General features: G+C 39.9%; 1 protein-coding gene across 1 annotated transcript in view; it reads right to left on the bottom strand.

Moving 5' to 3' along the window:
* Positions 1–3,285: 3,285 nt before the first annotated feature.
* Positions 3,286–12,720, bottom strand: part of me1 (malic enzyme 1, NADP(+)-dependent, cytosolic) — a 108,830-nt gene continuing 99,395 nt past the window's right edge. Inside the window, exons 7-14 of the mRNA XM_049584685.1 lie at positions 9,759–9,868; positions 9,007–9,104; positions 6,365–6,478; positions 5,600–5,705; positions 5,185–5,327; positions 4,891–5,064; positions 4,023–4,121; positions 3,286–3,903 (exon numbers count right to left, since the gene is read on the bottom strand). Coding sequence (XP_049440642.1) covers positions 3,736–3,903; positions 4,023–4,121; positions 4,891–5,064; positions 5,185–5,327; positions 5,600–5,705; positions 6,365–6,478; positions 9,007–9,104; positions 9,759–9,868 — 1,012 coding nt within the window. The 3' untranslated portion in view covers positions 3,286–3,735. The remainder of the gene's footprint in view (positions 3,904–4,022; positions 4,122–4,890; positions 5,065–5,184; positions 5,328–5,599; positions 5,706–6,364; positions 6,479–9,006; positions 9,105–9,758; positions 9,869–12,720) is intronic.

Below are 12,720 nucleotides of genomic sequence, written 5' to 3'. Positions count from 1 at the left end.
AGGCCCTGGCATTTTTGACACAGAGGCCCCATGGCGGCGCATCGGCCAGCCAGGAGTGAAAAATTTTCATATTATTTTACAAAAAAATATGCATTTTTACGTCATTTTAGATCATCAGTTCCTTATTTGTGAAAGAACAGGCGTGATGTGTCATATCCCTCCTCCCCCATATTACTAGGTACTATGACTGATGATTTTACACATACTAACATAAAAAACACTACCATTGGCGGAACGTTTCAGAGCGCCACAGAGACACAGACTGTTCCACAACTACTGTAGAAACTCACACACTCACTCACTGCCTTGATGCACAATAGAAGAGGAGATATACAGACACAGTCATTATGAATGATAAAATTGATTTGTGGCTTGCATGGGAGCATGTGGAAAGCTAACCATATGATGAGAATGCAGAAATTCAGAACACACACCACGCAATCAACTCACTACAATCGCACTGGTACAGTAGACAACAATTCACAGCACACATGATAATAAGGCAGCAGCAGAACCCCCATAAATTCAGGCACGTTCAAAGGCCAGACTAATAACCTCAGTTAATAATACCAGCTCTTTGTCTACCAAAACACAAAAATCTGAAATCAAACACCACACAACTTCATCCTAAAGGCTTAGCCTACTTCCACCATTAACCATAGACGCCCCTCCTGGACAGAATAGAGCACAACCAAATTATAACAACAGAAACATAAATCTTACACCAACCACAATGCATATTACAATAGCTTCACCAAAACATGAAAAAAGCACTGCACAGCCACAGTGCACATTTCAATAGCTCTATCAAAAGCACTATTTACAACAGAAACAAGAAGGACCCTATGTGTTATAAGCCATAATAAATGTTACAGCAGCCGCAATGCATATTACAATAGCTTCACCAAAACATGACAAGAGCACTGCACAGCTAGAGTATAAAAATAAATATGTGTCTCTCAGTGTCTTCTTTTAAATCTCTTCTTAAGACTCACATTTATCATATGGTCTTTTCTTAATTGATGGTAATTAATTATTGTAACTGTTTTTAAATTATTTGATGTTTTATTGTTTTATGTACTAATTGTTTTTATTGTTAAGCATGTTGTAACTCCGTTTTGAAAGGTACTATACAAATTAAGTTATTATTTATCATTATTATTATTATTATTATTGTTAATATTATGTCTTTCCTTTAAGTAGTTAGCCAGCTGCGAAGGAGTTTACTCTTCTCTGAGGCAGAGGTCGTACTGATAGCTGCACTTGCTGCAGAGGTGCTCGGTCTGTCGCCGCCGGGTAAACACTTTTTTGTAAATAAATCTGATATTTTCGCATACATTTCACTCTCCGCGAGCATAGCTTTCCTTTTTTTCTCTCTCTTTTTCTCCGCTCCACCCTTATCCACCCATCTTTTCGTGCCTCGATCCATTTTCTTTTCTTGTTGTGATGTTGTCGTTGACGTTGAGTGCATTACCCATCATTCATTCGTCACTTGTCGGATGTCAAATGTCAAATGCAATGAGAAAATGCTTGATGACCAAAAACACTTTATATTACCGGTAGCCCCATTTCACTCATATTTATTTAAAATTGCATTTAGGCTACTACTTATATGTAGCTATATTGTGGCTGATAAAAATGTTTTGGGCCGCCAAGAGAAGATGTATTTATTTATTTATTTATTTGCCTGCCGGCGGCCACAGGACCATGCGGCCATTCTGGCATTTTTCCAAATGCCAGATGGCCAGTCCGTCACTGCCTACAGCCCTGTGGTGGTGAGTCGTGTTTGGCCTCCCCCAACCCAAACTGACATCATTGTGACGTAGGCCCTAAAAGCATCTATGTAAGACATAAACAAGTCAAACAACTATATACTGATGGCAGACTGCACTTCATGGCTCGGTTACTATTAACTTGTTTTTATTGTTTAATGTATTTTATCAATTCATTCTTTGATTTTCTGTAACCCCTTATCCTGTTAGAGGTTGTGGGAGGGCTGGAGCCAATCTCAGCTGACATTGGGTACACCCTGGACATGTCACCAGACTAACAATAGCCATGTTTCCATCAGCCTGTTTAGATGCTCACAACTGCTTACAACTCGCGCGAGTTCGTAGTTTTCACCAAAGTCCGTACATTTAATGGAAACACACAGGATTCGTATTTCTTTTAATGGACATTTCCCAATGATTGGAATCACTTTTGGATGGAAACATAGCTGATGTAAAGGAACAATGTAAATACTGCTTCCACTAGCTGTATGTAAATATAGGCCTAAATATTATTTCATGCTGTAACTTTAGGGCTCTCTGAATTGCATGTGTGAATATTATGTAGATTTTTTGTTTACATCAAATTCTAGCAACCATAAAGGTCTTTGTTTAGCTTCAAACAGCGTCCTCAGTGATGGTTTTCTATAAAAATGATCTTTTTTTATATTCCTGTTCTGACATCCAGCAGCACTAGAGGATAATTTTTTATTCCGGGTATCTCAACCATTTCTCTCCAGTGTGCACTGTTTTTCTGCCACCAGTATGCAGGTGCGACTGCTGTGATGTAACTGTGACGTCCACTCAAAATTGTTGTATGTAGTGTTGAATCAGCTACCTAGCTAACGATGATGTCAAGTTACCTCTTTTCTGCTTAAGAAAACCTCTGTGCGGACATAAGACCTTATGCATTTTTTTGCTTTTATAATTGCACTAGAATAAAAATGTCAGAGACTGCTGTTCTACTATACTGATCAAGTATCAATAGGATTAGTTAGCTGTTAAAAGCGAATAATAAAAATTAATTAAAAGAGCACACTTTGTACATAGAGTTAATATTGAATCCATAATAAGATTAGCTGCTGATTGTATTCCAGTGACAGACGCTGGCCTCTGAATCTGGCTGAATCCAGTGGAAAAATCTCATAGGCTTTTTGACGAGGAAACCAGTGCAATGTTAACCTCCGCATCGGCCTACAGAAAAACATCATCCCTGAGGCATTATCAAGTTGGCTACTCACAGTAAAGCTAACAAGAGATACTGTATGATATTTATCAAAGCAGTTGGTGACACTTGGAGATTAATTAAACAGTCTGTACATTCTGTCTTGCACTGTTGATAGAGGTTACAGACAGATACCAAAGTGTGTCAGTGAAGAAACTTTTGGTCACAACACTTCTGCAAGAAACTCCATCAAGGCTACTAAAAAATTCTAACCTTTCTTGGTGTGCTTTTAATGTGAAAGTCTAACACTTTGTGCTTTCTTCAGTACAGATGTAATAACCACACGTGGAAAACATTCACCAAAACCATTTTATTAGACAAAGAGTTGTTGGATCACAGCTGACACAGTCATAAAGTAACTGCCTATTACAGTGCAACTAAAAGTACCCCGTGAAGGACTTTCCAAAAATATATTATCGGAAAATGTAATATGGTAACAACCATTAGTGCAATATTCCTGCAAACTGCTTTCTGTTTCACGTTTTATCAGTTTATCAGTTCCTTTCACTGATTTATAAATTAGTTCATAAACTGCTTTTCACTACTGGAGAGGGAGACATCAAACACATACAATAACTCTACATGTGTCATCACCATTAATTTCACAGTTATATATATCAATGAGAAAATTCTACACACCACCTCTTTTATATCCCAACATCACGCCTTGTGATAATATTGCCTGTCAGTAGTTACCACGCTCCTCCAGGGCTCAATCTGTCTTGTGCATTGTCCAGTGCATTAAAGTTTGCATGACTGCACAGTCATACTGTCCTCTGGCCAGCGGTACGAGTCCACAGCAAACTCATCATAATCAGTGCTATAGGTGAGTGAGTGCAAATATGCTTCTTTGTCGGACGGCTCGGGGCGAAGTGTCGCCATGTTGTGTTCATAGGCGTACTCCATGATCTGTAATGCACAGGATTGGGGAAATTTAGATTTTGCAGTTTCACGAGTTCCCATATAACTGGACTCAGTGACATGATAAGGTATATCTGTTCATTATTGTGTGCACAGTGAGCTGTCACCTTGAGGGCCAGTTTGAGAGAGACGTCCCTGATGGAGCTGAGAGGTGGGTACAACCTTCCCTCTGCCAGGTCCTTCTCTGTCACCAAGTGAGCAAGAGCCTGTTAAATATGAAACACAGTTCATGTTAGCATAGAGAAGAAAATCCTCTAAACATGCTTACTTGTGTTGAATGAATCAGATTACTCTCAGTGAAGTTTATGAAACACACAGAAAAAGACAGATTGGTGGTGTGAACTGTTCATAGTCACATTTTGACTCTGACTGATAATCAACAAGAATAAAAGGAATATGGATGTTAAAATACTGCATGGGGATAACATACAGTATTTCACAGTGGCATTAGTGCTCTGGTGTTTAAAAGTTCTTGGGTGTTTGTTTCCTTTATAAACATAAGTTAAAAAAAATCTGTTCAATTACACATATATACAAATGTACATACACCTATTTCTTCTTCCCTCACCTGCTCTGCAGTTGCCTTACTTCACTGCCCACCTCCTCACCTGGATCTCATTCACTCCTCAGTCACACAAGTCACCCACTACATACACAGGCTCACTTCCATTGTTTCATTATCAGGTCATAATACTTGAAATGTGAATTTCAGTCATTGTTTTTGAGCCTCTGTTGCCTGTCTTCTTGTTTTTAACACTCTGCTTTAAAAAAATCTGAGAACTTCCCCATCACTGTCAGTAGTGCACCATGAAAGGCTTCAGGCAGTCATTACATTTTAAAGATATGGCCTTCCTGAGACTTCAGAATTGAGAACACAATATAAATATATATATATAAACTCATGTCACTTCACTTTGATAATAATATAAAAGATTTGAAGAGGGTGCGTATATACTGTATATGTCAGTGTGTTACCTCTGCTGCAGTAAGGAAAATTTCCTCAGTTATGTGTCGGATGGCACAAGCGGTGACACCCAGGCCCACACCGGGGAAGATGTAGGCGTTGTTCCCTTGACCAGGGTAGAACGTCCTCCCATCAGAGAAGGTGACGGGGTCAAATGGGCTGCCACTGGCAAAGATACCCCGCCCCTGCAGCACAATGAGGTAACGTTTTTTTCTTATTATAACATTATTATCACTGTTATATAGTTCTATTCACCCATTCTTTAGAGATGACACATGAAATAATTCAGAAATAAGAGTGAGTACCTCTGTGAGTGTGTAACACTGCTCAGCAGTGCATTCTGCTTTGCTGGTTGGGTTGCTGAGGGCAAAGATGATTGGGCGTTCATTGAAGGAGGCCATATCTTTGATGATCTGCTCGGTGAAGGCTCCAGCAACCGCCGCCACACCTGAGACAGAAAGCCATTAATGTGCAATATATCCCATTTCAGTCTGCTCCTGCGGGAGCTTTCCAAACCTTTTCAAGTCTTTCAACTTTAAACACAGCACAGAAAGTTTGTGGCCAATCCTGACCTTAAGTTATCACTCAAGTCTACAAATCAGTCCATTGTTTCAGTGAACCCTTGCATCTAATCCATCACTTCATCTAACACCATGTAGTCTGACAATCTGTTCAACGTGTAGTGTCACGATGGCTGACACCAAATGCTTCTTGATTTACCAATGATAGCTGTGGGTTTCAGTTCCCGAATCACATCCTCCAGTTTCCTCATCTGCGGGTGCTCATGAGCAAACCTCTCCTTCTCATGAGTCAGGTGGTCTCGACCCTAAGGACAGAGAGGACAGTTGAGGAGGAAGACATCAAAGACATGAAATAATTTATGGAAACACCAGAGACTCAAAAGAATAGTTCAATACTAGGAGTCATTGTCATTGCTATATTTTTCCTGCTTAAGGAATGAGGGATTTCTTGCAAGTGTTCCTCGGAGCTGGAGGATCACCACTTGGAAACAAGAGAAAAAGGTGAAAAGAGATGAATATTTAGAGGAGAAGTGGGATTGGGGGACAGGGAAGACAGAATGTTGCTGTTGGAATGAAAGGAGCAGTGAGAAAGTGAGAGGTTGCGGACAGATAACAGAGGCAATGTGGGATGAATATCATGGATATGGTGAATAACACAGATGTGTAACAGATGTTCATGTTGGCCTTTTGCAGTGATTCCAGGGAAGGACCTCTGTTGTATGAATTAACAAACCTTGGGAAATGTTTTTTCCTGATTGTGGAAGTACTTTTAACTTTGACATCAAACTGCTTAGGAAAATCCCCCTTAGATATTCCTGTGATAACATTAATTAGTGATTTTCAGGCTTTATTTTCCTAACCTCCTACAGGACCATTCTGGTTCATTCTGGTCAGCCATAGTGGCCAGATTATATTCAATTAATGTATTTACACCATGTACATGAGCAGTATTTTATCACAACACCTTGACAATGAGACCCTTGGAATCAACCATCCAGATTTTTCTCATACACTCTTCTTTAGGGAGTCCCTCCTTCTCCATGGCCATGGTGATCAGCTCAGCAATCCCCATCGCTGCCTGGGAGCAAGACAGAAGGGAAAATAATTAAATATAAGAGGAATGAGAGAAGAGCTGCAGCGTGACATCTCCATACCATGTCGATCACAGGCCAAATCTCACCCAACTCATCAAAAGAGAATATGATCTGAAATCGCAACATTTTCTTAGCATTTCACTAATTGGAAAGAGAAATACATAATAATACTACAAGCAGAGGAAATTCAATCAAAAATCAAATAGTGTCTTGTTTAAAGTGAGACCATGTAACTTCTGTAGAAAACAATACTGAATTTTTGCCATACAAATAAAAGAGGACTTTATAAGCAACAAAACAACCCCTTGCTAAGGTCAGTTCCAATGACTGTATATAAAGATGGATGGCCTGACAGCTCTCCAAAAGTGAAGCCAAAACACCTCAACTGCCCTCTGGTGGCAGGCTGCAGTATAAGTCATAAACCCTGCTCCCTCCAAACTCAATATACATCTCAAATAAATTTTTCTGAGATGGTTTCTGTCATTTTAGGTAGTTCTTGCAATGTTGATGTATGTTCAAGTGTTAATTTTTCTAGTGAGTTGACAGCTTTTGTGTAACTTGGTGTGCTTGCCATCAATGGTGCTGCTCACAACTGAATCCATCGGGTGTATAGGCAGGTATGTAGTGCCACAGCTCCACTTCCCAATCGCTTATGTGCAGACTCTGGTTTCAAATGATGTCAGCAGTGCAAGATGGCAGAAGCCATATCTGGGATACTATGACTTCTCTTTTGTACTATATGATGAAATGGAGATGTGTTGTCCATCTCTGTAAACAGTCTATAATGAATACACTCTGGGGTTTTGCTGTTTCAGTCCTACCTTGTCGGGTATGGCAAGAAGTTTAAGATGGCTACAGATAGCTGGTTGCATTTAGCGACCTTTAGATAGATATTGCTGTGTGTAGCTGACATTATTGAGACCGTTCATTGACTTAAAGGGCCAGTGTGTAATATTTGGCATGGTTTATTGTCAATCTGAATCTGAATCTGAATATTCTACCCATTAATATGTTTATACAAGTGTATAATCACTATAAAATAAAATTTGTTTGGTTTTCGTAGCCTTATAATTATGCTTATATATATATATATATATATATATATATATATATAGCAAGGGCCTTGCTTTAGAGAGGTCGCCATCTTGCGCCGCCCTGTATGTACGGCAGACCGAGTGGACAATCCAGCCAGCCAGAGAACGCGTTTCGCGTGTATAAATAAACCAACGAAGACAGCGGAAGGAAGGAAGAAGGAGGAGGAAACAGCAGAGAGTGTTGGTAGTTTGCTGATAGAGAGTAGTGAAAAGTTTTTTTTAGTTATAAAGTTTGCGAATGGACCACACTTACCACGCAACAGGAGAGAATGAACCCGAACCGTCATCTGCGAGGAAAAGAAGACGCAACTTCACTCCTTGTGATGCACTCTCTGTGGCGCTTTTCCTCCTGATGATATATCTCCCCAACGATGGTAGCAGTAGCACCGAATCCCATTCTGTGCGTTCAGCCTCTCTTCTCGCCCGCTCAGCATCAAACACATGGGGTTCCTCATCTGTATGCTCTGGCTCAAACAGGTATGGCTCTGGGTCTGTGTCCGCTACAAGAAACTCTTCAAAATCGCGTTCAAAGTCGTCCATTGCAGCTACTATAGTCCAGAGATATTGCTAGGCTAAATAAACAGCTGAGCTCTGTTTACCGGCTACGCTGTCAGTCAGTGTGCGGGCTGGAGATTGGTGGAGCAGAGAGGGGAGGGGGTCCCCACTCTGGTAAACGAGTATGTGTGTATGAAGTGTGTGTGTTACGCTAGAAGAGTCAGAGTTTGCGACGGAGTCTTTTACCCCATGGAGTGTTACCAGAGTTTCTGGAGTGCTCAAATAAACTGGCCTTTTTCCCGAACACTCCTCTGGTCTCCTGCTCATGAGGGATTCATTACAATATCGTAACATGGTTTAGATTTCTAAATAAATATTCACCTCGTCGCTAGATAGACCTACTCCTGAAAAACTCGTGCACAAGGCTTTTTGTCCCTACGAGGCCACCGTTATTTACCCGACGGGAGGGGCAAGCGACTGAGCCCTGCAATCTAGAATTTGACCACTGATGTCACTGTTTTCAACCCATTTTACACACTGGCCCTTTAATGGCGTATGCCACACTTTCATTACATTTTTGCATGTCAAACTTAGGTGTTTTCATTTCAAAAATAAAAAGTACACAAGCTGTACTTCACTTGGAAACATGTTTTTTTTTGCTGCTTGTGGTCCCATTTCAACTGCCATAATGATGATGACGTCATTTTAATGTTACAGTCTTTATTAGATAGTACAGAGTATCTGATGGGAAATGGAGGGTCAGAGATGACGCAAAGGTCCTTGGCTGGGCTCAAACCAGGGTAACTACATGGTCAGCTGATCAGCATCATACAACCCCACACCACAGGGATGATTCTCTGACCAAAGAAAATATTGGGAAATTCAATTTGCCATTATCTTATCTTTAAGTGTGATGCACATACCTCCCCTGCGCCTTGGAACACAACAGTATGGTCGCACATTTTGCTCTTGGTGATGCGGAGCGCAGCCAGGAGTCCAGCTACTGCCACTGCAGCAGTACCTAAGGAGTATTATAGAGAAACATCAACACTTCAAGTTTAGTACACTCTTACTGATCTTCTTCATATTATGTAAAACATCATGTTACTGCTGTACATTTAAGAGTAACAGAGGAGAGTAAATGAGGAAACAAAATAAGTGAAATGAGAGATGAATGCAAGAGTATATGAATGAATCATGTTTGCCTACTTTATGGCAAATCATGTGCATGAAAATAAATAAAAAACAAATATGTAAAACAATAAAAACCATAAAACCAAATCTATAAGGTGTGTCCTCGATAAAATACATTTATATAAACCTGATAAAAACAATACAACAGACTAATGCTCTGTAAATTGTATCATTATTTTAACTAAAATCCCAGTTAATCTCCAATAAAGGTCTTAAACAGAAGGTCCCAGTCTTGCATACAGAAGAGAATGCCTGAACAAGCACCTGAGTGTTTCACATCCTGTGGTTGATTTCACTCTATCCCACTAATCTACAATAGCTGGTTTTAGCTCTCTTGGAACAAAAATACAAGATTTATTTGCACAAATATTCATATTTTACACTGACCATGTGGTTATATAAAAGGGAAATGAATGAAGGGTTAAATGGATGGAGAAGATGTCATTTTGTTTGTTTGCGTGTCTCCTTGATGTTGACTTACCTTGGATGTCATCATTGAATGTGCAGTACTTGTTGCGGTATTTGCTCAGCATCCGGAAAGCATTAGTATTTGCAAAGTCCTCAAATTGAATCAGACAGTCCATTCCATACCTGTGGACGGAGGAGCTGCATTTAATCTGAGGGAACCAACAGAGAACTGTAACAGGCAGAAAAAAATGAATAAAGGAGATTACGGTGTTTATTGATATCTCAAAGGTGAAGAGTCATTTCATAAACTTTTGCACACACTAACACACGCAGAGAGAGCAGTCTCTACTATTTCAGTCCTAAGGGGGGCGCTCTCCCACTGTAATACACAGCACAGAGAAAAATGAAGAAAGGTGATGCTGGTGTCTCACTGCACAAAGTTAGAGCAATGAACTGAATTTCTAAATATGCACAGTTAGATTTATTTAATAAATAGAGAGGGATACTCTCATTTGTTAGAGGTCATGTATATATATAGTGACAACAAAAGCTACAGTGCTTTGTACACTGTTTGGTTTAATGGACATGTGACAAGTTGACACCTGTTTTCTCCAACTTCATGACAATGCCTCACAATGAATTTCAGTGAGGGAGGGCACACCTCCACAAAAGAGCAGAATCACAAAAACACCAAATCTAAAGGAAAGGAAGCCCACCCAGTCTCCTAGTAAAGCAGCTGTGTTCAATTTTACAAGATGCTGTTCAGACCACCTCTCCAATACAGCAGCACAGAAGCCTGTGCCTATAAGCTCCTACAAAAACATCATACAACAAAAATAAGCTATACGGCCAGCATTATGAGTCTGTAAATTAGATTTAGGAGCGATAAAGAAGAATCCCAAGTTCCCATGCCTTTTAACAGATGGAACTTTTGTTCAGGAATTTACTGGATGTTTGCTCCTCTCTGAGATGAAAGACAGGCTTGTAGCTGTAGGAATAGGACCTGGTGAAGGTGTACAGCAGGGGTGTCCAAACTTTTTTGAATGGGGGCCAGATTAGATAATGTGAAAATGCCTGGGGGCCAGCTGCTTCTCACATCATACGGGGTATTAAAAAAAATCACATACAAATGAGACAAATGCAACTGTTTTATCTTTCAGTGAAAAAAGTATTTAACTTTCCATCCCTCCTGAAAGCGGCAGCCCTTGCTGTCGACTTTACGATGCTGTGGTCGTTTCTGCTGCCTAGCAGGAAATGTCTGTTGTTAGGTTACTGTTAGTTTGCTTGTTTACCGTCTGTTTATAAAAACATTAGTTACGCCTGCTTAGTTCCTATTTGGCGTATGTATACAAACTGTGTGATAGTTCTACTAACATGGGGTGAACGGAAAAAATGCAAAGTGCTCTGGCATGATTAACCAGTGTGTGTAGTAGGTCACATATGCTATCTTTTTAACAACACAGGATGACATTGTATCTGAAAAATGGGTAGATACTGTAGATGATGAAAAAAAAATCCTAATACTGTATATTAATGGGGACTTTTACAGTGGCTATTACTGAAAAAAAAGAAAAGAAAAAAGAATGAAATTCTAACTGTCTCTAGATTTGATCAGCTCTAGCTACCTACCTAGCTAACTAAGCTAATTTTAGCATCATGAGTTGAAAAAAATCTCTTAGTAGGACTGATTAGCATGTTAGCGAATGTAACAATAATTCAGATAGTGTGTTTTGCAGAGCTGCCTCTAGGTTTGCCTATAGGTTTGATTTGTGCAAAGCTTTGCAAAAATAGAGCCAGGGCGAGCGTTTTTTCAAGCTAGCAACATATCACTTAGCCCCATTGCTGATGCATGGAGCAGGTTATGACATCTTCATTGGGAAAAACAGAAACTATCTCATGTAGACTTGTTTGCATCACGTCTAGTTAGGAAGAGGTGTTAGTCTAAACTAGGATAGAAAGAACAGTAGGGATGGCTAAATATATTTTAGGTGTAGTTCCTAGGCTATTGCAGTAAGCTAGTTAGCTGGGCATGCTAATAATTGCAGATAAACAAACTGTCTAATCTATTTTTTTACTTTTTTGTTTTTGGTTATGGTTTTGTAAATGCAAAAAAAAAAAGACAAAACAAAACAAAAACATACTGGGTATCTGTCTTATTACAACTCCATGAACAGCCTTTCAGCACAAGGTGAAATCTTGACAGACCTGATGTTGCTAAAGAGTGGTTGGACAATAGCTGTTTGAGTCAGGGTTTATCAAATGATCACTTAAGGAAAGTTCTTTCACAAGGTGAATTGCATCAAAAGTGCGATTAAAAAGAAAACGCTCAGTGAGAGATGGAGCAGACAAATCTTTGCAATACAATTACAAAAGCAGCAGATAGCTGAGATAACTATGCTAATGTCTTTTAAATGACGTGACTGTCTGAGAGTATAGATTAGCAGTATAACTTTTATTAAGCTAGAAACAATGGCAGGAAAGGGTGAGGTTGTCTGAAACCTGTATCAAAAACACCAGGGTCATGTTTCAGTGACGGAGGAAATTGGGGACAGGCCAAGCAAACAGGCTGAGCTGCCCTGAACCCCCACCCCCCACCTGCAGCCCTGCAGTTAACTGAACAACAGACAGAGGTGAAATCCTTCATTGTCACACTTATTTTTTGCCTTTATTTGCCTTTGTGTTTCCGTTGTCTTTCTTTCTGTTACTTCTTCAGTCTTTTCATTAAACCCCACCTCATACGGAAAAGGATTCTCGTTTGCACGGTTATTGTACAACTCACTAAAGCTGTTTCCCACTTGTTACAGTGGCTGCTAAACTGCTTAAACTTTCAGCAGGAGGAGGATGAAGCTGAGCGGAAGTTGAGAAAGAAATGAGAAGGGATGAGAAGTGATCTGAACTCAGCTGCAATAAAACTTAATGTCCTGATGAGAGAGTGCCATCGCTGGGTCACTGTTTATCCTTCCCTCTGCCACACTGCAAGACACCGATTCCTAATACAGAGACTGACAGCCCAGCTGACTTACTGCCAACAGGGC

The sequence above is a fragment of the Epinephelus fuscoguttatus genome, linkage group LG8, assembly GCF_011397635.1.
Source record: "Epinephelus fuscoguttatus linkage group LG8, E.fuscoguttatus.final_Chr_v1".
Classification (NCBI taxonomy): Eukaryota; Metazoa; Chordata; class Actinopteri; order Perciformes; family Serranidae; genus Epinephelus; species Epinephelus fuscoguttatus.
This window is presented reverse-complemented; position numbering and strand designations above follow the sequence as displayed.